Here is a 25,754-nt window from a genome sequence, read left to right on the forward strand (position 1 = left end):
TCTCAAACCCTTTCAGGAGTTAGGCACAATTTATGCCTCTTAATGGCATGAAGCTCCCAGGGAAACTCTGACAGTTCAGATTAAAGCGTATCGACGTTGTGCCCAGATGAATTGCCCAACCTTTGTGTGCTTGCTCAGGAGGAGATGTTGGGGGTTACTGGTTAACTCTGAGTTACTCATTAGGAAATCAAGATGTGGTGAGTCAATGCATTGATAACATTATCCTAACCTTTCCTGCTTGCCGGAGGTGAGTGTCCAGAGAGCCCGGTTCCTCCTAAGGCAGAACTAATGCTGGCAGGGATCGTGGTGAAGACCTGAGCAGAGAATAACTCTTTGAACCAGGCTTGTCTCCATTTGTGGAAGCATCTGCTGTGGCCTAAACCAATCAGGAATAGAAAATCCAATCAGGATTCTAATTCCGTGACATCAGGGAACTTCCCTGTTCAGAACAGGCTTTTCCAAGCTGATCAAGGAAGGAGAAAATCCACTTGCCCCAGTGTCTGCTGGGGAAAAAGGAGTTTGTTTTGAGGCAAGCTCACAGTACAAGGTGTGCAGTTCAACCACGTCTGAGGAGGTCTCTTAGTACTCGGATGTAAGGTAGATAAGGCTTGGGCATTAGAAGTGGGGTTTCTTTCAGGCTCTATGTACCGGGAAAGCACAGAACCACTTTGCACCTTTTACTTGAGTCAAACCTGTTGGGATGACTTCACCACTGTGGACTTTTCCTTCTCTTGCAGGGTTTGGTCCGTTTGGAGAGCACGCTGTTAACGCCAGTTGGATTGCAGTTCAGGTAACCCCCTACATACCTCTGTTTGTGGCAAGTTAAACCAGAGAGCCCTGCTGCTAACATCCCCCTTCCAGCTCTCCTTTGTGGCTCTTTTGGAGCTTGTCTTCCCGCTTTATTACCTGCGAGCAGCTCGCTCCAGATGGTCAGATGATGTTTTATTCACTACTCCAAAAGCAATCCCTTAGCTAGCAGGATGTAATGGGATAGAGTTAGTGTAGCTCAGGCAAGGAGGGAATCCGTAGGCTAAGCCCCGAGGTTTGGAAGCTGTTAAACAGGGCAGGGAGCTGGGCTCTTCCTCTGCCCTGGAGAATTCCAAGCCATGAATAAACAACCCCAGGAGAACTGTTGTGCTTGTCTCTCAGCTGGAATGGGGGAGTTGGTTAACCTTTAAGCCAAGCCTCATCTGGAATGAGACTTCCCCTGGTAGCCTGCAGAGTCAAGTGCATTGCAGAGTCAAGTCCACCGTGGGTCTGAGGACTCTGACCTGCCCTTGGCTTCTCCCCTCTGTTCCTTCTGCTTTCGGTGCTGGGCTGCAGCGGGCAAAGCAGGAGGCATGGGGGGGTGGGGGGGACCAGGCAGCGTTTGTCCCTCTGGACCCAGCCTCCTCTCTGCTGAGGAGCAGCGCACGATGCTCCATCAGTTTATGCCACTTGTAGCTGCACGTCTGCAGGAGCACGTTCATCCTGTACCGCTGCAGTGGCCCCAGCAGAGGCAAGGGGAAGGAGCCAGACTCCTGCCAGGGGCCCAGCTGAAGGAGGGAGTTAAGGTCACTTGCTGTAAAAGCATTACCTAGGGCCAGTGCTGCCACATTATCCCCCTTCTTCCTTATTTGTCACTTCTGGATGCGGTTTATGACAAAGCTCCTGGGAATTCAAGGGTACCTTTTAGTACAGTTGTCCAGGGAATTAGATCTATTTTTCTCCCCAGCACATCTCTCTTCCCTTCAGAGTTCGGAGATTAATATCTTCTTTAGAATGCTTTTAAATTAAATCACAAACTCTAATCAATTACAGTCAACTAATGTCCAGATGTCTAATGGGGTGGCTGGTACAAGAAGAAACCTTTGTCTCCTGGAGCCTTTTGGAAATGAATATATCTGAGTTAGGGTTTGCTTGGTTTAAGTTTGGGGGGGAAAATGCAAGTATATGGGGGGGAAAATGGCCTGGTGCTGAAATGGAGCAGCGAGGCGAATGGATTTGGTCTGTTCTTACTCGTGTGAGCCAGCTACTTTTATTCCAGGCGGGATAGACAAAAGGGTGTTGTGCTTCTGGAGCAGGAAGAGTGGTGGCTGCTGTGATGGCGCTTGCAAACACACACCTCATGTTTAATGTCACTCCTCCAGCACGGCAGCTCGAGGCACTGGTGGCTGCTCAGCTGAGAGCTGAAGGGACCACGTGCCTTTTCCATTCATTTTAGGGGCTTGGGGGTGTTTGGAGAGTATCAAACAGGAGCTGGAGCCTGTGCTTTGTGCTGCCTTGGAGCCCGTCTCCCTCCCGAGTCCTGAGCTCCTCACTAAACCCCAGCCCTCAGGCAGCAGCGGGGAGGATTTGCCTTCCCTCACCCTGCTCAGCCCCGAGAGGCCCAGACAAAAAGGAACAGCATGGCTTTGAGCGCAGGCGAGTTGGGCATTGTGCGGGTTTCAGACGGGGGACTTCATGGAGCGGAGGGGACACAAAGGCGCGTCTGCGCGCCGGAGCCCCAGACGCTGTGATCTGCATCTTAATAGAAGAAAAATCAATTAAACAATCTTGCTAAGTCCTCCCTTGCTTCGGGGCTGAGCTCCTTCTGCTTTATTACAGCTTTTATTAGCCCGCATCCCGAGGAATCCAATTCCCTGCTTTTCTTTCCGCTCCTCTTCGGTTTTATTTGGCACGGGCACGGGGTGTCTGTTCCCTCCGACTGCAGCGGGCTTCTAGGAGGGCTGCTTGCTGTTGAAAGCCAAAGGAGTTTCACCCATGGGTACCTTCAATAGCGGCACTTGCAATGTAATAGTGGGAAGATGCTTGGAGATTTGTGCGCCTAAGGGAGAGATTCCCTATAAATTCAGCGGGAATAACAGCATCTCTCTGCTTTGTTTGTCCCCGTTAATGTGGGTTTTCTGTTCCACGTTTTCCTGTTTCCTTTGGAGGGATTTTGTCCGCTGCAGTTTTTGCTTGGGAAGGACCTTCCTTTCAAGAAGTAGTTACTGAAACGAGCTTTTCTGTTCGTTTTCTGGCCTCCTTGGTGTAACTTAGGTGTAGACACAGGTGGACTGTGAAGCGAATGGGCCCCAAAGGGCTGCTGGCTGAGGAGGAGGAGGAGGAGAGAGGTCAGGCTGCGCTGTGACATTACTAAGGACAATTGCTGTCAGGGTGTCTAGACAGACCTGATAAGGATATTAAAGGCTCACAAAGGCGACCATTGTGGAGGGGTCAGGGAAGCGGGCAGACGCGTTGGGGTTGCTGTGGCTGTCAGGTATACAAGGGAATAAGTTGTCTGGGGGCCAGTGTACATCTTTATTATGGACTGGAAGGAGTCAGTGCTGTGCTTGGTTAAAGGGATGATGTGGGTTTGTAAAGCTGGGGTTGGGAGAAGGTTTGGAACTGTCACTGTGGGGCTGAGCCCAAGGTGTCTCCTTTGTGCTGCCAGGAACAGTGTCCACAATGAAGCTCGTCTTAAGGAGCTGTTTGATGCTCTTTAGGGAAGTGATGATGAATTCCTCCCTATTAACACTGGAGATCTTCCTAAAGAGACTGACTTGTATTTGAATGCTCTCATTTGTAAACTACTTACTTTATTAACGCACCACATAAACCAGCTGATGTTCTGAAGGCAGATCTGTGCAAAAGAGATGTGATGAAACATCACTTAGCATCCATCTCTGGTAATGGATGTCTGTGGATGCCAGACACTAATCAATACAGCAAGCCTTTAATATCAGCCTTGCCCTCGGAGCCAGTGCAAGTGATTTATCCTTGTTGTTGCTCGTATCTGCTGGTCCGTGGAAGTCTTCCTCTTGCCTTTGCTGGTTTAGTTGGCTTAAATCTTGTTACACCGGCTGTGGGCCTTACAAGTGGGAAAGGTTTTCTTTACTCAGTAAAGAAACCACTCGTGCTGACAGCTACCGACAGAAAGGATATTGAGGTACTGCTTGTGTTTAGATAGGGGAGGTAGGATCATAACGGGGAGGTCCAAAACCCTCAGCTTGTCCTCTCCTTTCAACTGGCTTTAATTGCAGTGTAAACCTAGGGCAATACGAGACTGGAAGGTGAGTGAGCTTCATTGCGTTTAGCTGCGGTGCACTCCTTAGCCTGAGGTTTGCATCACCTCTGTGTGCAGGAAGAGAAAGCCTAAGAATTACATGCAGGAGCTTGGCTCTGCTCACCGAATCCGAACCTGCAGTAAAGGGAACTTGGATCATTCAAGACTGCATTGAAGAGGCCTTTGATAGTTTGCTGCCTTCTCTGCTCGAGATCCATCAGAACAACTGCAGGGGTTTGTGGCTGTGGGAGGAGCAGGTTGTGTCCTTGCTGTGCCTGCAGCCCCTTTGATGTAAGCACAAGGAATTGCTCCGTGTTCCCGGCGTGAGGAAGCTGGTGTTTCCAGCTGAATGTGTTCAGGAGGAGGAGAAGGGCAGCCCCAGACAAGGAGCTTGTGCTGTGGGTGAGCTTGTAGCCTGCCCCCCTGCTCCTCAGGTTGAGCTCAGCCGATGGCTTTGTTTAAGAACCCGTGTATTTCCAGGGGCTGCATCCTTCCCTTGAGTCCTCGGAAGTCTGGGGTTGATGGCTCCAAAAGGCTGATTTCTGATCAAGTCCTGTTGTGGGCCTGACTGGTAACGTCTGAAGTATCAAGGGAGCAAATCTCAGACTCTTACTGGTGAGACTGGAGTGTGCTGAACCTGAGGCCAAAGAAGAACAAGGGAGAAGTATCCAGGACCATGAGAGAAGTCGTTGTTGGGATCAAACGGGGGGGGGAAGAAAAGATCTTTCCTCTTCCCTCTGGTTTTAAAGGTGTTTAACTGACCCTTTGTGGTTTAAAAGGTACAAAGGGAAATGGGCCAAGTTTATTGCCTGGGTAGCTGGGATGTTTTTGAGCCATGGCTTTAAGTAAGGTTATAAGGGGAGAAGTAATTCACTGCATCACTTGAATCACTATGATGGTAACAGCTCATGTTGCAAAATGAAGTCGAATATGTAAGGTAAATAGGTAAAAGCAGCAGTGGAAACGGGCTGTCTTGTTCCAGATCCTGCCAGAAGGAAAGTAAGGGATATGTTGAGGAGGATGTGCCAGTGTTGCTTCAGTTTCTCACAGAGGAGTGTTCCATGGAGCCTGATAGACACAGTCACAGCCTGGGTCTGCTTTCACCTAACCCTGAGGGCTCCTCACCTGGAAGCAAAGGGGAATTTGCTCTCCAGGTCATCAGACAGAGGACAAATTAGACAATGGATGTCATCCTCCCAATCTGACTTCTCCTTTACGTGTACCTAGTTCTTTCAGTAGGTCAATATGAGGAGCCAAACCTTTCTTTGAAGTGTGGCTGTTGCTGATAACCATCGTCACTTCGATGTCGATCTCTTTGTTATACACACATCAGAGCAAAGCAAACGGTCCTGTGGGTGAAGACTGTTCATGCAGGTGCAGAGATGCCTTTGTTGTTCCCTGTTGTCTTGAGGTTTTTACCGGGCTGTTTACGAGGTGATACAGCCCGCAGTGTCAACTGGTGTTAGTCCTTCACAGCAGGCTCCCTGCACCATTAAACCTTCCAGAAGTCTCTGTCCTCTGCTGAGCTTGTGTCTGACCATCGTGGCTTTATTTCCTGATGTGTTTAGGAGCTGGAGAAGCTGGGACTGCGAGATGACGTGGATCTGCACGTCTATGAAGTCCCAGTTGAATACCAGACAGTGCAAAGGCTCATTCCTGCATTGTGGAAAAAGCACAGTCCACAAGTGAGTGAGTAGAGGGAGGAGGAGAAAAGACACAGCAAATGGGTGAGATCTGTCCCGCTGACAGCAACGAGCAGAATGGGAAGTCCTGGTTTTAACACGTGTTCAGGCTGCTGTCCCTTTGTCATGAGAACGTGTGAATTTGTAGGGTTTGAAAGCTCAGAACAGAGCAGTCTGTTAATGGGAGCAGTTGGTGCGAAGGGGCCACTGCAAAGGGCGGCGGAGGCAGCTCGTGTTGGGCTGTGCCGCCGGTGGTCAAACGTGCCCACGTTCATCTTAACCCTGAGTGAATCCCAGCTTGGGCCAGGAGGGGGTGAAACAAGGAGAATTGTTCTGGACTGGCCCCATGAGTTCATTGCTCAGTGACTCGTTACCGTGATATTCATGCAGGAACTCCTGCAACAACCTCCAGTCTTTACCTGGGAATAGCGGGCTCTGGGTTTTCCCCCAGCTGGGTCTTGGTTGATCTGACTTGTTTCTTTTCTCTTGTAGCTGGTGGTTCATGTGGGTGTTTCGGGTATGGCTACGACCGTGACTCTGGAGAAGTGCGGCCACAACGTGGGTTATAAAGGCTTGGACAACTGCCGCTTCTGCCCAGGCTCTCAGTGCTGCGTGGAAGGAGGCCCCGAGTGCATCGATTCCATTATTGACATGGACACAGTTTGCAAGAGAGTCTCAGCACTGGGGCTGGACGTCACGGTCACTATATCGAAGGATGCTGGCAGGTATGGGGTGCCAGTGAGCGTGATAAAGAGTGTAAAGTTCATCCTCTTCTGCTCTTGCGAGACCTTCTCCTGCAGCCCTGATCCAGCTCTGGGGCAACAGCACAAGAGGGACGTGGAGCTGTTGGAGCGAGGCCAGAGGAGGCCATGGGGATGCTGCGAGGGCTGGAGCAGCTCTGCTCTGGAGCCAGGCTGAGAGAGCTGGGCTGGGGCAGCCTGGAGAAGAGAAGGCTCCTGAAGGGGAGACCTGAGAGCAGCTCCAGTGCCTAAAGGGGCTGCAGGAAACCTGGAGAGGGGATTGGGACAAGGGCCTGTAGGGACAGGCCAAGGGGAATGGCTTGAACCTGCCAGAGGGGAGACTGAGCTGAGCTCTTAGGCAGAAGCTCTTCCCTGTGAGGGTGCTGAGGCGCTGGCCCAGGGTGCCCAGAGAAGCTGTGGCTGCCCCATCCCTGGCAGTGTTCAAGGCCAGGTTGGACACAGGGGCTTGGAGCAAGCTGCTCCAGTGGAAGGGGTCCCTGCCTGTGACAGGGGTTGGAGCTGGAGGAGCTTTAAGCTCCCTTCAACCCAAACCATTCCATGATTGTGTCCTGCAGTTTTCTCACTGGGTTTGTCACCTGGTGCTAAATAAGCTCTCTCCTTGTGTTTCAGGTACCTCTGTGACTTCACTTACTACACGTCCTTATACCAGAGTCGCGGGAGGTCGGCTTTTGTTCACGTGCCTCCGCTGGGGAAGCCCTATACTGCAGAACAGCTGGGTCGGGCACTACAGGCTATCATAGAGGAAATGCTGGATGTTTTGGAGCATTCTGAAGACAAAATCAATTGTCAGCATGAACACTGAAAGTGGGCAGAAGTTATCCTAGTATTGCACTTCCAAAACCTTCCCTGCTACTGAAGTAACTGGGGAGCCGGCCTGAAGCGTGCAGACCCAAGAATCGGAGACTTCAAAAAGGAAAATTCCACTCCTAGAAATGGACCTTTTCTTTCTTTTTTTCTTTGTCAAATGTGTGCATTTCAGCCTAGGCAGCAAAGGAGTCAGAATCTCTTCCTGGTAACACCTGCAACCCCTCATATGTGAAGCGACTGAAGTGTGTGTGCTGTGCTTCATGCAGAGCTTCTGGCAGCCGAGTGACAGCTACTGACCGGTGTAACCCAGTGCAGACGGAAGGGTTCTCATCTGGACTTGGTGTTCAGGTGCAGGGAATTGATAACCCCGTCCTCTAATGGCTAGTTTTTAAGTTGAAAGGTTTGTTTTCATTTTGTTTTGGGGTCTTTCCCCCCCTGCTGCTTTGGCCCAAATGCTAGGTTATGATAGAAAGAGCTGGAATAGTGTGGGATTGTCTGTTGGACAACAGCGCTTGGTGGAGACGAGGAATCTTGGGAATTGCTGAGATGGAAAAATCCTTCAGGCACTGACTTCTTACCCCATTGTCCAAACATTCACAGGGTCCTCTGTCACCTACTGGTTAACCGGTAGCTGCAAATAGAAGGGACGTGCTTTGGGTTCCTTCTGTGGCAGAGCAGGAGTTGGCTTCCTCCTTGTTTCTTGTACACGAGGATGAGCCTGACTTGGCCAAATACTTCCAAGTGTCTTCTTTTATTCCCTTCTCAATGCCACCCTCCTCACTCAAGTCACACATACCTCCTGTGCAAAACACCTTGTGTCATCTGGGTATGAAACAAACCAGTAGCAGTGAAATAGCTTTGCTGAAGGCCACTTTCTCCGCAGGAGACCTTCACCCTCCACTTGCTGCTAGCTGTTCTTTTGAAGGCGAAGGTTGAGTAATTGATAACTTCCTTAGTTATACATTTTCCTCCTTTGAAAGGTTAGAAGAGTAATGTTTAACTTCAATTCAGCGTCGTCACCTTGATTTATTAGGGGCATGAATAGGCAAACGTGCCGATTGGAAGACATTCTGCCAAATCCCAGCTGAAATCTTCAGTCTGCTGTCTGTAAACCAGAGGCAATTGGTTGAAAAGGAGGAATTCTGCTTCGGATGAGTTTTCCAGGCTGGTTCTTAATGTTTCCCTCCCAGTGGGAGGGTGCAGATTGCTGCTTCTTGCATGAACTTCCCCAGGAATTCGCTGGGGGAAGCGTACACGCAGGTTCTAAGCAGGACTGGTTGATGCAGGTTTGCTGCCAGATTACAAGGCTCCAGTGAAGGACGGATGATGATATGGTGGGAAGAGGCATTGGTGATTGATGACCGGTTGGTCCCACTGAGGGGCCATTTAGATGAAGAGGTCTGTGATTTGGTCCTAATACTTTTACAAATATATATATATATATACACATATCTATATGCAAGCCCAACATTTGGAATGCCATTATCTTCATTTTCTAATTAGGAATGATCCTGCTCTAGTATCTCTCAGTGAGAGCTGCCATTAACTTGCTGTTTCCCAGGAGAAGTCTAGCGACAAAGGGAATAGATACCCCTTCTTGCCACCCTGCAGAGAGGACCAAGGCTTCAGCAGCTGGAATAACTTGGCTATTGTGAAGATGTTGGGATAAACTTCTGGGTTTTTTCCAAGGAAATTCCCACTGGATTTACTGTATGGGCTTTTCTGAGCAAAAGAGCTTGCTTTCAAAGTCAAGATTCTCTTTGGTGCTCAGATGCGAGGTAGCACTTGCGGCGTTGTCAGCAGGCAGGCAGGCTTTCTGGTCCGTAATCTATTCTCTTTAATGTTTTGTTGAGCTATTGCTGGCTTTGACATGGCTTTTGCCAATAGTTGAGCTCCTTTTCTTTTGTAGGCTTGTCCCTTTCTCTGGTAGGAAGCTTCGGCATTGGCGTGTCTTAGCCGCTGAGTGCTTGAAAGAGGAGGAATTCAGGTGTTGTGCTGAGTTCAGCAACTGGTTGAAGGGATTTTTAGGCATCCTGTTTAATTTACCTGTAATGTAGCCGGGAATGAAACGGGAGTGGAAGAGAACAGTTGAGTGAGGGGAGAACAGAAAAACTTAGGAATCAAAGCGGCCGCAGAAAGGGCTGATTCCCATGGGAAGGTCTGGCGTCCAGGCAGCAGAAGGGGTTGGAGCAGGTCGCTCTGCTGGTGATGGAGGTCTCGAGGTGAGATGTGCCTTGTCTGTCCGTGTCTTTTAAACGTTTGTGCTTCCTCGGAGCCTTGGAGATTCCCATCTGGATGTGACTGAGGAGGAGGAGTTCCAGGTTCATCCATGGGGAAGGCAGATAGCGCGTGGGAGAACGGCTTTCCGCACTGGTGCGTTCACCCTATGGAGCTGGGTCCTGGCCAGCACCTACAGACATTCCTTGTTGGGTGCTCCCTGCTCCTCAAGGGTGAATCTTGAGCCAGTGCCTGTGGTTGCTGTTTGGCTGAGGACTGCAGTGCTTGACCCACGTGTCGCTGTTAAATCCATCTCCTTTTGGGCCGTGCTTTGCTCGGAGCAGCCCTTGGAGCTGTGTCTCCTCAGGAGCTGCTCTGGTGATACTTCCATGGGAGCAGTTTCATAGGAAAAATAACTTATTTTATACGCTTCTGGGCTTGTTGGGTTTGAGCGTTAGTCCTCAGAGATTGCGTTTGTAAAGGGGGTTTGGGTGGTAGAGCAATTGTGTAGTGAAACTCTTACAAATGGCATGGAGCTGATTTTATTTAACCTGACCTAAATTAAATACTTTTGGGGTGGGTTTTTTTTTTTTTTGCCTTTTTATTGTGTTAAATTCTTGGATTCAGATTGCCTTCCCCACAGGTGAGTATTTGCTTTGGGAATAGGACATCAAACTGCTGCAGAGCTTCCAAACGCCGATGTTTGGGGTAGTTCTTCCTTATCTGCTTCTTCTTCCAGATCATCCATACATAGACTTTGCTCATTTGCACTGACTGGGGGACCTGTTGCCGAGCACAGAGCACTGTGTGCTGGGGAGGAAGCGTAGGGAGCTCAGGTTTGCTGTTCGTTATGGTGCCTGCAACTTGCAAACCCTAAAAGCTGGTGATGCTTTAGAATCCTGGGAGTGCAAAGTTGTCTCTGGGGTAACGGAGAAGGTTTGTGTGCAAGAGAGAATTAGGGAGGTTCCACTGTATGGGGTCTGCTGTCATTTGATGTACTCGCCAAGAGCTTGGAGTAGGAGCTGGCTGACGTGTTGATGGCGTTTGGCGATGCCAATGTGATTGTTGCAGTGATTCAATGCTATGGAAGGGTTTGAGGAAGTCCAGATACTCGTAAGCTCCAGCGTCATTTGGTGACTCTGATGGCTGGGGGAGATTCCCTTTGGCTAATCTACCCCAGCAAAGAGAAACGGTGAGCGTGGAGGTTTCTTTACCTTCAAGACTTATGGGGGACTCGATCCATACGGATCCCTTCCAACTTGAGATGTTCGATGGGACGCTTGAGGGTAAAGCCCCATTTTACAGAAGCTGTTTGCTTTGGGGCAGCTTTTGGAAAGGATACCAAGTCATATATATATAATAGAGCAGTTCACGTGTATCTGGAGCATCCCCCAAGCTGCTTGCTTCCTGCTGAATGGTAGTGAGAAAGGATGCAAAGGTCAGGAAGATGGTTGGAGGTGCTGAGTGTGGTTGTGACATGAGGCTGCGGCCAAGAGCTGCTGAGCTTCAGGAGCCCTTCCAGGAGGGGCCTGACTGAGGGTGTTCCAATGCTTACAACCATGAGAACTTAGAGGTTGCTCTGCTTTCACCCCCACACGAGGGGAACTCGAAGGCATCTGGAGGCAATTTGAGGTCAATGCTTCCTGGCTGCCTCCTGGCAGGAGCTGAGGTGGTGTTTGCGTGCAGGAGCACTGTAAAGCACCTCCTGATGCTGCCTGCGGCAGGAAACCGGCCTCACTGCACCAGGGCTCTGCTCTAATGTGTCCACTTGATCCCGACAGGGTTTGTGCCCTGTGTGCTGTGCTAAGTCAGGTAGGAAACTGAGTATTTACCTTCCTAGGCTGTCGCACTTGGATGTAGCATTCAAACCCCGCTGTTGTGCTGCTTGTGCAGGCAATACCTAACCTTTGAGTGCCTCAGTCACCTGGCAGAGGGGATTATTCCAGGCTACTGGCACACAGTTCCATGCCTGGAATAAAAACCCAGGAGCTTCCAGGCCTGCAGGCACACCAATGGGCTCTCAGTGGTGTTCTTTTTGGTAAGAAAAAGACTAAAGAAGTTATAATGCGCTGAAGTTTCTAATGATACCCAAATAATCTTCATTTGATGGAGTGTGGGATGCGTTGACCTCATGTGTGGGCTTTCCTATGGAGTGTAGACAAGGAATTGTGCTTGGAGGAGCTTCTTAAAACCAGGAAAACCATGAGAAGGAGTTGATTATTCCATGGTTTAGCTCGGGACTCGTGCATCTCTTTTAACTTCCAGTGTGTTTCTAGCTCTGAGCACCCATCGGCTGCCGGGGCACGGAGCTGCTGGCAGGGCGAGCGGTGGTGTTTGCCCGCTGAAACCAGTGTGTTTCCACACTGGGATGACACTCGTGGTGTTTGGGGGTTTGAATTGTGATTTTCAGGTTTCTTTCAAACTGCATCTGCTGGCTTGGATAAAGCAGCTCTCGTCCCTAAGTCCGTGTCCTGACATAGGACTGGGTGGGTTTGCACCAGCAACTCTCACGTCTTGCAGTAAAAAGTGCACTTTTTCTTCAGACACACCTTGTATTCCTGTCTGATGAGTGTCTGACGTGCTGGAAGTGATGTTCTGCCAAACCTCCCAAGCTGAGGATCTTGTTCCTTCTTCATTGTAGTCCTTGAAACCTGTGATCTGCTTCTGCTCAGTCTCTTGGAAGACCAAGTAGAGAAGAAAATGCCTCCCGTAGATAGGAATTAAAGCTAGGAAATGAACCTATACACTGCCCTTGAATAAAACTGTGCTGCGTCAGTGCACGGGCAGGGTTTCTATTGCACCAGCTTCTTAAATCACAAATGTTTACTTTGATGAAACAGGGAGTGCCTTGTCCTGTGCTGGGCTTGCTTTTGGCGAGCAGAGTGGTGATGATGGGGACGCATCCACCCCGGGCGGATGGAGAGACTGGGAGAGACCAGTATCCCCTTCATCCAAGGATGCTCTTCAGCAGCTGCCCTGAACTGGGGTTTCCTGACGCACTCTCAGACCTGACCAAGGAGCAAACAAACTCTTTGCTGCTTGGTTCTCACTCTGGGTTGGGTTGGCCAAATCTGTGCAGGTTGTTCTGTCTCTTCTTTAGGGTTCGGCGCTGCGCTCGGTTGTGCACATCACAGCATCACCCAGCCGCTGGGGCCCTCTGTTCATCAATCCCAGTTGTCTGTCTGGTATCTCAGGTGTGGCCGATCTCACTCTTGCTCTTCAGGACTCATCTGGAACCTGGTGGGGCTTCTGTTTTTCTCAGTGTGTTCTTGCAGTGCCTTGTAAAACCCAAACTATCTCCTGTGGCAAAGGGCTGTGTACTAAAGAACCCTTCACGTACTTGCAGCTTGCTGTGGCCAGCCTGGACTTTGTAACTCAAGATTGAAACCCGTGGTTCAAAGGAAATAAAAAGAGTTCAACTCTGACTCCTGGTGCTCTGTGACAAGCGGTTCCAGGTGCCTTTTGTACTGCTCAGTGGTGGTCGCAGGCTGACCAGGTTGGGGTTTGTAGCATCCCTGAAGGTCCCTGCTGCTGTTGGAGGTGAGCCCTTGGACCCCATCCCCATCCCACGTGCCTGGTTTTCAGAACTGGCACTCTCTGGGCTCCTTTTTGGCTGCACATCTTGGCTATTTGTGTATTCCCAGGAGAATGTGGCGGTTTCATCTTGCCATCATCCATCGTGTGTGTGTGTTTCCTCCATCTGTTCTGTGCGTTCTTTCTACTTCGAGGTACCAAAGTGGTTCGGCTTTGATTACGGAGCCGACCGGAGCAACAGCCCCTTCTAAGGAGTGCTGCAGTGCAGGATCCCTGCGGGATTCCCTTGCCACGGCTGGTGCTGAGGCCCAGGGAGCGTGTCCTTCCCTTGCCTTGATGAAGCCTCTTCCAAGTGCTTCCTCAAGAGCCTGTAACCCTGAAAGCTTTGGGGAGCAAAACCAGCCCAACAGTGGGAGTGTGGCACTTGCCCCTTCGCTCCCGGCTGGCTCATGTCAGGAGGCAGCAGGGAAAAGATCCGATTACCAAACACCTTCCTTGGCCCAGGCGTTTCCCAGCACTGAACCCACCAGTTCCCACCTTTTCGTGGCTTAATTCCCAAGGGAAAGCTTGATAGAAGCTGTCCTGGATCTCGGAGAGCGGAGTTTGGAGCCATGGGCCTCTGGTGAGCAGAGTTCCATCTGCTAGGCTGGAATTAAGCCTTATTCTGGGTTTACCCCTGCCATGGCATTCCTTTAAACAGGTGATGTAGATGAGGGTGGAAAGGGACGTGCCCCATGGGCTGCATGAGGAGCTGGAGGTGGCAGCTCATCCGCTTGGCCTCTCTCGAGCCTCAGAAGGGGCTCACCCGCTGTCTGCATTGCCCAGCGAGCCCTGAATCCTTCCAGTCAATTGATGAAGTATTTCTGCTTCACCCCCCATGACTGCTCTCACGTGGGCTTCAGCGGCAGCAGCAGCACCTCTGCTCCCCATGGATGGAGGCAGGAGCAGGGCAGCGCTGTGGGATGCAGCAGCAGCCGCTGTGATTCTGAAGCCGGCTTTGACGCGCAGGCTGCAGCTCCCTCCCAGCCTTCCCGAGGCACTCGGAGCCCGCCGTGAGGCACTTTCCAGCCCGATTCCTTTTCCTGCGGGCAGAGCTCCCTCGGGGGTGGTGGGAAGGGGTCTGGAAGCTGCTGGGTGCCGCTTCCCTTGGCAGCAGGTTGTTAACCCCGAGCTCTCCCCATCTCCTCCAAGAGCATCTTCTCGCCTGCTCCTGTTGGGATGTGATGCAGCCCGGCTTCGGCTCAGTGCGGGCACGAGCCGTGCCTTGGCTGCTCTCAGGCTGTTCCTGTTGCCACGGGTCCTGACTGGGAGCAAACTGGGGTGGCGGAGAGCCGGTGCCACCAGATGGTGCTGCCCTACAGCCGGCTTGCGCCCGGCTTCCCCCCGCAGCCATGGAGCCGGACAGCCCCGAGCTGCAGCACTGCAACAGCTTCAGCTTCATCCTGGCGGCGTCCTGTGCTCCTGATGCTGCTCCTCGCCTTGGATGCTGTAGGGATGGGAGGACAGGGAGCGTCACAGCATCGGGTCCTGCGATGTGAGTGGCGATTGCACCAGAGATGGTGACTCAGGTTTCATGCTCTATTTACTACCATGAGGCAGGGCTTTGCTAAGACCGAGATTTAAAGCCTGACCCTGTGAAGTTCGGAGCGTACCGAGGTGGAACAGGACCTGGGGGGGGTCACACAGTGCTCCTGGGCCAAAAGCCGTGGGGCCAGGGCTGAGCATGCCCCTGCTCCAACGTTCATGGAGGTTTGTGGCTGGAGGCAGGAGCAGAGAGGAAAACTTTGCTGCTCTTTCTGAATCTCTGCTTTTCCAATGCCTTTCTTTGACGTCCCAGCGCTGGGAATGGTTTTCCCTGAGCTGCCATCGGGATCTTGCTGAGTTTTCCAGCTTTGCCTTCAGAGATGGAGCTTTTCTCACCCTCACTGACAGGCAGCGTGCGATGGGAACCGAAGAGGCTCGAGATCTCCCTCGGAGCAGAGGACACGGGTTCCACGTGAGCCAACCCCTGATGAAATCCCCCTGAGCTGTGTTCCCTTCATAGGGTGACCAGCCTCTCCCGCAGGGTTTCCAGAGGGATGTCCTGTGCGGGATGAGCCGTGAGGCCCTTGTGCAGCCACAGCTCTCCAGAGGGAGAACACTGAACGCTGACATGGAAGCTCATCCCAGAGCATCCCGCTTGGCTGCACATCCAGAGCGCACCAGGGACGAGATCCCTTTGGTGGACACACAGATCCTCACTCCTCCTTGTACCAGCCTGCTCTGTGCCCCCTCTCCTCTCCCTCCCCTGCTCCTCCTCCCTCCATACCCGTGTGCGAATCAAAGCTGGCCCCGAGCGAAGGCGCTGGGAGCCCCCCCTTCCCCCGGCTGCTGCCCAAGGGCTCCCCAGGGCTTCCAGCGGAGCCACGGAGCTGCTGCAGGGGAATGGCTGGAATTTCCTGCCTGCTGTGAGCAGCCCCCGGTGCAGGCAGGTCCCGGGCTCGCTGCCTCTCGCCCTGCGAGCTCCCCGGGCCAGGGGTGATGCTGGGGCCAAGGATTTCCTTGTGCTCCGGTTCCTCACGGTGCCCTTTCAACCATAGCAGCTTCTCTTCCGCTGCTGCTGGTCAGGGAGGGGATTGGGCCCCCCTGCAGTCGTGGTCCTGCTCTGGGGCAGCAGCACCAGAGGGATGTGGAACTGAAGGAGCGAGTGCAGAGGAGGCCATGGGGATGCTGCGAGGGCTGGAGCAGCTCTGCTCTGGAGCCAGGCTGAGAGAGCTGGGCTGGGGCAGCCTGGAGAAGAGAAGGCTCCTGAAGGGGAGACCTGAGAGCAGCTCCAGTGCCTAAAGGGGCTGCAGGAAACCTGGAGAGGGGCTTTGGACAAGGGCCTGTAGGGACAGGCCAAGGGAATGGCTTTAACCTGCCAGAGGGGAGACTGAGATGAGCTCTTAGGCAGAAGCTCTTCCCTGTGAGGGTGCTGAGGCGCTGGCCCAGGGTGCCCAGAGAAGCTGTGGCTGCCCCATCCCTGGCAGTGTTCAAGGCCAGGTTGGACACAGGGGCTTGGAGCAAGCTGCTCCAGTGGAAGGGGTCCCCATGGCAGGGGTTGGGACTGAAGGAGCTGTGATTCTGTGTGATTCCATGATTCTCTATTCCCTGGTATTCACCACTTACCGGGATCACAGAGAAATCCATCCTTTCTGTCGGCGCTCACTCGAGCAGCAGCGGTTCCCGATGCTCCAGTTCTGCCCCATGCAAAACTGCCTCGCACTTAAAGAGCCCATCCAGCTTCTTAAACTCCTGCAGTTTTAAGGAGCTTTCAGGGTTGTCCTTCGCTTGCAGCATCTCCCGAAGCTTTCCTTGGATGTGTCCAGGCTTGGTTTGATTCCCTTCATCTGTTTCCCAACCCGCTTTTTGCTGGAAGGACTTAGAGCTCAGCAGGGTCCCTCCCGAGGGCTGCTCCCGAGGCCCTGCTTAGAGCTGTGGCTTTTGCTCTGCTGCTTCCCTGTGCTTTGCTCCTGGGCTCAGCACCACCATCCTGAGCGAGAAGGATGCTCCTGAAGGCCTTGGCCTGAGGACACCTCCTGGATGGAGAGGAAGGGTTGTTCCAGCACATTGAGGGGCGAGATGCATCCCCCTTCGGATAGAAAGAGGCTCACACCATGGAACAGCTTCGTGTTAAAGCTGTTACTCCATAACCCTCCATAACCCAGTCGCCTGCTGCTCATGCAGATGATGCTCTCAAGGCCCTGCACCATGGGAAGTCCCATTGCAAGCTGTGAAGCATCCGAGCCAGAGGATGGCCGCTCCCTGTGGATCCATCTCTCCAGGGAGCCCATTCCAGGAAGGATGCTCCTTGTGAATGGAGGGCTTCATCCTGATGGAGCATCGCTGTGGGGAAGGGGTTTGGGGCGGTGGGTGAGGGTCTCCAGCACCGCTTCCATTCTTGGTGGTTGGATGGGAGCGATCCCCGCAGTGCCGAGGCCGAGGGTTGGGGATTCAGGTTAATCCTTGACCACGGGTACAATCGAGGCCAGAACGTCCTTATCCAAGTAGAGCAGAAGCCTCATTTTTGACAGATTCCATAAACTTGCAGCAAGGGAAACAAAAATGCGCCTTTTCTGGGGCAAAAGCTGTGTTTTGCTCACCTGACCCAGCCTGTTTGTTTGTACTCAGAAACGTCTAAAGGTCAGGGCAGCTTCCACTCGGCCAGTTCATCGCACCGGCGGCCAGCGCTGGGAAAACACGGGATGCCTCCATCTGCCATCCCTCTGCGCCCATTCCCAGACCTGAGATGGGATGGGATGGACCAAACCTTGTCCCTGATGTGACTGATGGAACCCTGGGGGTTCCTGCCCTTCAGAACCGAGGGGGTTCTCACCTGGAATTGCTTCTGCAGGTGCTGAAGTTGCTTCCAGCCACCAACTTCCCTAGAGACCAAGCCCAAAGCGCTGCTCTTGGTGGCAGCAATAGGGAAGCTGTGCTGCTCTTCCCTTCTTAGCCCTCAGCTGAAAACCACACCGTGGGTAAGCATCATCTGCCTCACTTGCAGCAGGAAACATCCCCTCTCCAGCACCCAACCTGCTCAATCCAAGTGCTTTCCAGGGATCACAGAAGGTCCCAGAGCACCTGCTCCAATGCCATGTGCCCGAGAGCGGGATGCTGGGGATGCTGGGATGCTGTAACCTCGCTCTGTCAGTCCCAGGGCTGATGAATGCCTGTTCCTGGGGGTTCTGGCTCTTGTTTGGCTCTCAGCACCTTCTCAGGAGCCATTTGCTCAGCATCCTCAAGGGACGGATAGGCCTAATCCTGGAGGGCAGCGCTTTAGGGCAGGAGCTGCCCCAGCTGGTTCAAGCTCAGGGCTGTGGCTGGGCTGTGGCTGATGGGAAGTGACTCACGTCCGTGGTGTTCTTGTTGCTTTTGGCGTTCGATGTCAGCATTTCCAGCGCGGCTTCTTCCGCCGGTGCTGGCTCAGCTGGAGCTGGGGTGGCTCCAGGTCCCCACCTCCCCTTGTCTGGAGATGGAGGGAAGGGGAGCAGATGATTCCCATCTTCCCAGGCTCAGCAGCGCACGCTGGGAGCTTTGCCTGGGCTTTCTAAGCAGCCTTTGCGACCATTGGCCTCCTCCCGGTGTAGTGTGAGGTGTCCCTGCCCATGGCAGGGGGTTGGAACTGGAGGATCTGAAGGTCCTGTCCAACCCAAACCATTCCATGACCCTCTGTGATGCTTCAATCACCAGAGCTCCCAGTTTCTCCCCTGCTCGCTGCATGTGAAGGGGCAACAGCACCAGGGCATCAGCTCCTCCTCACCCTCAACCCCCGGGTTGGCCTCTCCAGGGGCCAGGAGTCCCCGACCACCCTCAATCCCATGGCCAAATGCTCCTATTAATCCCTAGATCCATGGCGAGTAGGCACCGCTCAGTACCTTGCCGAGGGATGGACACAGGGTGCGTTAACCAGGGAGGACCCTGCATCCCGCTGGGAAGAGGCGTTGGATAAACCCGACCTTCTGCTGCTGGTGGCCCCGGAAGGACCGGAGGAAACGTGGGAAGCTGCTTACGCACGGAGCTGCTCTGTGCAATCGCATCGTGCGGGCTGATGGTGAGGACACGCCGGGACGTTTCACAACGGCACCCGCAAGCCCTGCTCTTAAACCACGGCTTTTATGGCTCTTGCTGGGCTGTAAATCTCCAGCTTCCACCCCTGGCGCCTTTGGGGAGAAAACATCCGGCTTTGGGACGCGCGGATGCTCCCGAGCGCAAGGTTCTGCATCCCCCACGGATGGAGCTGGTACCACGCAGAGCACCAGGCCCCGCTGCCAAAGCAGAACTGCAGGACCTGGGGTCTTGCTCAAGCACCAGGCAATGGAGTTGCTGCTGGGTCAGGGCCTCTTCCTGCTGCACGGCTCCACTTTGGCTTTGGAGGGGTGTATTTAGCACCTTGCTGATGGTGGAGGGTGCTGGTGGCCGGGCTGGTGCCCTCCGGGACACGGGGATGTTCATGGTGCTGTTCTGCTGTGGTTGCTACCCAGAGGTCTGTGGCCCTCTCACGGTGATGGTTCTTCTCCCTCCTTCCTTGAATTGAGGAGCTGGAGCGTTGCAGTCACCCCAGGAGAAGGGATCAGTGCATGGTTGGAGCTCCCTAACACACAGGAACTCCTTGGGACACACAGGAATGCCCTGGGGTCGGGAATGAAAGCACTCACTGGGGAGCCAGCCCCTGGACCAGCTGCCCATGGGAAGATGCTCTGGGGGGGTTCATCCAAGGGAGGATGGAAAGGCAGGAGCGAGGCTGGAGCGGGGTCCAAGGGGTAGCAGAGGATCAACAGTCACAAATCACGGGATCACTGGAAGCACGTTCCTGCCGTGCTATGGGCCGGCCGCTTGGCTTTGCTTCAGGATATTCGGGAATGACCTCGCCTGCCCTGGCTGGCGCCGGGGGGACCCTGCCCCTTGCCTTGTCTAACCAGGGGGTTCTCGTGTCTTGCGGTCAAAGCATCCCTCAGAAGAAGGGAAGAGGCGGCTGGTCCCGGCCTCAGCGATTCCCACCGCGAGTTTCCCCTTTCCCGGCGTGGTGCGGTGCTTCCCGCTGGATCCGGGCCATCCTGGCGTGCCCGGCTCCATCCCAACCACCCCGACATGCCCAGGGATGACGTAACACCAGCCATGGTTGCTTCAGGAGGGCCTGGACGTGGGGCAGAGCCATCCGTCAGCGTGGAGGAGCCGCTGCTGCAAGCCGGGCTGTGGTGTCATCAGCCACTTCGGGAGGACAAGGTCCAACCGATCCGCTCCCTCCATGCGTGCGCCTGCAGGAGCCGGGCGCTGCTTCCCTGCTCCGGAGGGGTTCTAGGGAATGGGCTGTGTGCCGGGCTCAGCGCCGCACCGTAACGGGGAGCCAAGTGCCGGCAGGGACCAGCAGGATGGAGAAGGCAGCCTGGGATGCAGGGATGAAAGAGCAGCGCCTGCCTGAGCATCATCTTCTCCATCACCCCTTGCACCCCTTGCACCCCTCTGGGGCCATCGGATGTCGCCTGCGAACACTTGTCACTCACCAATGGGGCAGGAGAGGTACGAGATCCCCGCAGCCATGAGCTGGCGCGGTGATCCATGGGGAAAACCAGGCGGTGGAAGGGAACTGTTTGTGTCTGAGGAAAAGGCTGACACTTATTCATCTCCGCAGCTGCAGAGCAGCCTCGAACATCACCCGGCTCCAGCACCACCAGTGCATCCCATGCAAATTCCCGGGCAGGAAGGAGAGATTCCTGCTGGGTGTTTCCTCCGGCGTCACCCGGAGGGCGGGCAAAGTTCGGCTCCTATAAAGCCAGGTCAGGTCCACTTCATTCATTCCCGGGGCAGCACCGCCGGGAGCTGCACGTCCAAGCCTTTGCGCAAGAGGATTTTGCAGCTAATTCCCGCCGGGAATTGCGCGATGCCGAAGGCGCTGCGGGATGTCGAGGCTGCCCTCACCTGCCTCCAGCTCCTGCTGCTCGTCACCGGCGTGGAGCTGAGGCCCCACACGTGGGATGGGGACAGGATCCAGCTGGAGGCCATCAAAAAGGGGATCCTGATGCGATTGGGAATGCCGGCACCCCCCGTGATCCGGCACCGGCTGGACCAGGAGAGCATCCGGAGGGCGCAGCAGCTCTACCAGCACACGGTGGATGAGCTGATGCAGAACCGGAGCCGGGAGGAGGAGGAGGAAGGAGCCGTGCCCAGGACCAGGCGCCTGCATCGCCTGACCCCCACATGTAAGTGATGCCGTGACTCCGTGTGCATCCGTGACCCCCATTCCCGCCCCACGCACACACACGTGCGTGTGTCCCCCAACGTGTCCCTGCTCAGGCACATCAGAGTGTGCCGGGACATGACTGGGCATGAACAGTGGTGGCTGTGCCCATCCTTATCCCGGCTGCTTCCCGTGTCCTGACACTGGGGCAGAGCCACTGTTGGAGCTGTTCTGCTTCAAACCACACAACATGGGCAGTTCTGGGGTGAAAGCAGCAGCTTTGCGTGCTCGGAGCGGGCTCTGGGCTTGCATCTGGATCTGGGGGGATGCAGGGAATTATCCCGCTCCTGCCGTGTGGCTTTGGGGGGGGAACGAGGGGGTGTGGGTCACCCCAATGGTTCCTGGGGCACCATCTGCGCCCCTTCAGCGGGCTCCCCCCAGGGGATGGTGGGTGCCGGGTGCTGTGGGGATGAGGATGGGGCTGACCCCCCGTGGCCTCCGCATCCCTCGGGATCTGAGTGATAACGTGGCGGGGGTGGTTTGGCCGCCGGACAGGAGCCGGTCACGAGCTGCCGGGAGGATTGCCGGCTCTTACATCAGCTGTCCCCGCAGTGCTGCGCCGGCCGGACCTGTCCCGGGAGCACCGGGACCTGTCGGGATACGGGGACGCCGCCGGCCCGTACCGCTACCACCTCCTGCTGTCCCGCACCGAGGCTTTCCACCGGCAGCTCCGCGTGGTGCAGGCGGAACTGAAGCTCTTCAAGCCGGGATCCCCTGGGATGTCCCCGCTCCACTCCTCCGTGCCCCCCCGCGTCAGCATCTACAGCGTGGAGGGGGCTCAGGGGACCCCCCGGCTCCTGCAGAGCCAGGAGCTGGACTGGGATGCTCCAAGCCTGGACCTGACGGCGGCCGTTCAGCCCTGGGCTGCCGGTCCCGAGGACTCCCTGCGCCTGGAGCTGCTCTTCACCGCCGACGTCTCGGCCTTGCTGCCCTCCTCATCCTCCTCCTCCTCCTCGGAGACGCTGGTGCTGGAGGTGGAAACCCACGAGCCCGGGGGCCGGGGGGCCCGGAGAGCCCGGGGGCTGGAGGAGGAATGCGGGAAGAGCGATGGGAAGTGCTGCCTGAAGTCGCTCAAGGTTTCCTTCCAGGACATCGGCTGGTCGGACTGGATCATCGCCCCCAACAGCTACTACATGAGGTTCTGCGAGGGGTCCTGTCCCCACAACTACAAGCCGGCCAGCATGCATGCCCAGATCAAAGCCCGCATGCACTCCCTCTCCAAAGCCACCCCCCCGCCCTGCTGCGTCCCCGCCGGATACGACCCCATGGTGCTGATGCACTACAACAGCGAGGGCAGGCTGGTCTCCACGGTCTTCGAGGACATGCTGGTCACCAAGTGCCACTGTGCCTGATGGCATCGCCTCCAGCTCACACCGTGCCCTGCCGCCACTGGGCAGAGGCTCCCGGCAGCTCCAGCATCCCCAAACCAGACCCCATGGCACAAAATGCCTCCGTGCTGGCATCGGCTCCAGCATCCAGCACGTCCCCAGGGTCCCTGGTTGTGACCCCCCCTCCACAGGTCACATTATTCCCACTTCTTATTCCTTATTTAAAGCACATTTTATGTGGGAGGTGGATCCTTCCCACCCAAGGGACCCTGAAACAGGCCAAGGTGGGTCTGTCCTGGGTGGCCACAGCCCACCCCTTGTCTGAGCATCATCTCTTCTCTGCTTAGAGACTTATTTATACAACCCTCTTATTTATTGCTAACTTATTGTGTTTTATAGCGAAGCACCTTTCTGGGGAAAAGGTGGGGTTTTTGGTGTATTTTCTATTTTATATATTTCTATAAAGCAGAATTATGGGAATGAATAAAGAGATGGGAACAGGGATCCTGGCTGCCTCTCCTGCCCCACTGCCCACCACTGCAGTGGGTCACCTTCAGCTCTTCACTTACCCCCTCCATGAGGGACCAGCCAGGAGCTGACTCCATGTGGATTTGCTGGTAGATCCCTTTGGATGAGTGGGGCCAGCTCAGCCCATCCCACCCTGCCATGCTGGGTGAGTAATGCCTGGGCCATGCTCCCAGAGACCTTTGAGTTGTTTGTGGCCTTGAGGTGGGTGCTGGGCACAGCCTTGACCTCCCCCGGGCAGGACATTGGGCCAGGATGCGGCCACTGCCCCTTTCCAGGTACCTTCGGTCATGGGACTACGTTGGGATGGGGGGAGACCACAGCTCCCCCAGGCTCTGCCCCCATGCAGCATCCCCAAGGGACCCAATGCACCTTGATGGGTGCTGGTCCTGGCTCCCCTCGGTCCTTCCCCCGCTTCCAGCACATCCCAGAGGGGTCCTGGGCTGCCCAGACCCTTGGCAGCTCCTGGTAGGGATCCTGGGCTTGAGGAACAGGGAGGACGGGGACCTTGAGTCTGGGGAGCGGGACCTGAGGGACATGGGGCTGGGGATGTCCAATCTGGAGGTGTGGACTTGAGGGACCTCTGCTCTGGGGACATGGGCTATGGGGACCTGTCCTTGAGGGTCTGGTCCCTTGGGACACCCCATCCTGGGGACACGGCCTCTGGGACCTCCAGCCTCATGTTTAGAGCCACCCCTCCGTCACCAGCATCCCTTATCCGGGGATGGCAGAGGGATGGATCCCAATGGGAACAGCATCAGCCCTGCCGGGGGCAGGTACCCTCATCCCTGCCCAGGGCTCCCAGCAGACCGGATCATTTAAGCTCATTAAACCATTTAATGGGGCCCAGTGGAGCATCACCAGGGATGGAGCTCAGGGGACCCATGGAGGGGGAGGACACGCAGACAAGCCCGTGTCCCAGGATGCCGATCCCCTCGGGGTGCAGAACCAGGAATCCCACAGGAGCGCTCAAAAAGAGGCTTTTGCTGCTCCCCAAAGATTTAGCAGGGAAAGGGGTGGTGAAGGTGACGGTGGGGTTGGTCCCAGTGTCCAGATGTCCCCAACCACCAGCGCGTCCCCAAGCGCACGTGCACCCCATCAGCAGCTGAAAGGGGAACAGGAACCGTGCGCTGCTGCGGCCACCCCGGGGCCCCCCATACAGGCCCCTGGCTCTGGAATGCTGCTGCCCATGGTGCTGTGTCCCTGAGGTCGGAGGAACACCGGCCCTCAGCCCTCAGCTACTGAAAGGGACCGGGGGGAAGGAGGGGGCCGGGGTGTATTAAAATACCCCCCCCCCCGAGAGAGGTGTCCGTGGCAGGATGTGAGCGGAGAATGTGCATGTCCCTGTCCCAGCCACAGCGGGACCACAGAGCCCACATCCATGGGGAGGGCCCATCCTTGTCCCCCCTGTGCTGGGGTCGCCACAGGAGCATCACTGGTCAGGGGCGATGTAGATGCTGTCCTGGCGGAGGCTCTGTGTGTTGGCATAGATGGGCTGGTCCCCGACGTCCTCGCTCCGCAGGGAACACTCATCACTGACTGGGACCTGCGGGCTGGGACACGGCATGGGCCCCGTGGGGATGGGACTTGTGGGGTAGGGCAGAATGGGACAGGTTGGGATTGGATGGCTTGGGATGGCATGGCACGGCATAGTATGGGATGGGATGAGACAGGATGAATGGGAATGGACTGAACATGGTGAGTGAGATGGCACAGCATGGCATGGCATGGGATGTCATGGCATGGGATTACAGGGCATGGCACAGCACAGCAAGGGATGGGACATGCCTGGAGCAGGCAGTGCTGGTTCCTCACCTGTGCCGCTGCCATCCCGGTGTCCATCCCTGCGCGGTGGCTGTGGCTCTGCAGGGGCTCACGAACACGTTCTCATAGTCGGGCGCGGTGCCATCGGCGCTGCCATCGGTGCCACCGGTGCCATCGGCCCTGCTGATGTACCGGGGCTGCACGTGCGCCGCCGCCGGGTCCCGCTTCCTCCCCCCGACGCCGGCGCCCGCCGCTCTCCTCCGGTACCAAACCACGGCGGCCACGGCCAGCGCCAGGGCAACGAGAGCCGCGGCCGCGGCCGCTCCGGCCGCCAGCGCCGCTCGGCCCCGGCACTCGGAGCCGTGGAAGTGGGTGACGTTGAAGCGGCGGCGCTGGGGGTCGAGGCAGTGGCAGCGGCAGGCGGCGGGGGAGCAGGCGCAGGGGTCCAGGACGCTGCCCACCACATCGCAGCGGCACGGCACGGCCAGGAAGCGCAGCCGGGGCTGGAAGGCGGAGCGGGGCACGGCGGGGAGGGGGTTCCCGTCCAGCCACAGGCTCTCCAGGGCCGTGCTGTTGGCGAAGAAGCCGTCGGGCAGGTCCCGCAGGCGGTTGTGCCGCAGCAGGAGCTTCCGCAAGCCCCGCGCCCCGCTCAGGAACGGGGCCGGCAGCTCCCGCAGCGCGTTGTTGGACAAGTCCAGCTCCTCCAGCTCCGGCTGGACACGGGACGAGGGGCTCAGGGCTTCGATGCCGTTGTGGTTCAGCCACAGCCGCCGCTGCCGCTGGAAGTGGCCCCAGTCCAGGTCGGCGCAGTGAGGGATGGTTCGGGTCAGGTTCAGCTCAAGGGGAGCGTCCGGCGGCACGGTGAAGCAGGGGGACGCGGGGGGCGTGGGGGACACAAGGGACGGGGGGGACACAGGGGACACGGGGGACGTGGGGCACAGCAGCAGCAGCACAAAGGGGGCCATAGGGTGCCCCATGGCCCCTCCAGGTACCTGAGTGGGAAACAAGGGGTCAGCAAGACCCCAGTTCCCACTGAGCCGGGCTGTTACCCCTCCCAGTACAAACCAGTGCAGCCCAGTTTGGCACCCACCCCTCTCCCGCTCTGCCCGGGCAGGGCAGCACCCGGGGGTCCCAGTGGGTGGTGTGTGTGTGTGTCCCCAGCCCCAGCACCCAACTCGCCTGCGCTCCGGCCGCTCCTCCGCAGGGCACAGAAGAGGAACAGGCGGGTCCCATCCTGTGACAGGATGCAGCTGGACCCAGGGGCTGTGTCAGGGCTTGGGGTGGTGTTGCTGGGTGCTGAGCACCCCAGTGACCCCGCCTGTCAGTACCGTGTGCCCTGGCTCCAACACCTCC

The 25,754-nt window shown here is 55.9% G+C and overlaps 3 protein-coding genes across 4 annotated transcripts; 2 read left to right on the forward strand and 1 right to left on the reverse strand.

The window, feature by feature from the left end:
* Positions 1-749: 749 nt before the first annotated feature.
* PGPEP1 (pyroglutamyl-peptidase I) lies at positions 750-12,863 on the forward strand. Of its 2 annotated transcripts, none has more exons than XM_080634098.1 (4): positions 750-790; positions 6,202-6,434; positions 7,080-7,677; positions 12,595-12,863. In XM_080634098.1, exons 2-3 carry the CDS (start codon positions 6,229-6,231, stop codon positions 7,270-7,272), a joined length of 399 nt encoding a protein of 132 aa, XP_080490224.1. In that variant the 5' UTR covers positions 750-790; positions 6,202-6,228; the 3' UTR covers positions 7,273-7,677; positions 12,595-12,863. The 2 variants fall into 2 exon arrangements, with proteins under 2 accessions (XP_080490224.1, XP_080490223.1); XM_080634097.1 differs by lacking the exon at positions 750-790 and adding an exon at positions 5,621-5,712.
* A 7,564-nt stretch (positions 12,864-20,427) lies between these two features.
* Positions 20,428-22,136, forward strand: GDF15 (growth differentiation factor 15; the record flags this gene model as incomplete). The annotated part of the gene is made up of 2 exons (XM_080634109.1): positions 20,428-20,746; positions 21,337-22,136. 2 exons carry the CDS (start codon positions 20,428-20,430, stop codon positions 22,134-22,136), a joined length of 1,119 nt encoding a protein of 372 aa, XP_080490235.1.
* A 1,394-nt stretch (positions 22,137-23,530) lies between these two features.
* On the reverse strand, positions 23,531-25,402 carry LRRC25 (leucine rich repeat containing 25). The gene is made up of 2 exons (XM_080634142.1): positions 24,453-25,402; positions 23,531-24,190 (listed from the first exon to the last, which is right to left on the reverse strand). Exons 1-2 carry the CDS (start codon positions 25,376-25,378, stop codon positions 24,070-24,072), a joined length of 1,047 nt encoding a protein of 348 aa, XP_080490268.1. The 5' UTR covers positions 25,379-25,402; the 3' UTR covers positions 23,531-24,069.
* Between the last annotated feature and the right edge of the window lie 352 nt (positions 25,403-25,754).

This window comes from Psittacula echo (assembly GCF_963264785.1).
Source record: "Psittacula echo genome assembly, chromosome: 24".
Lineage (NCBI taxonomy): Eukaryota > Metazoa > Chordata > Aves > Psittaciformes > Psittacidae > Psittacula > Psittacula echo.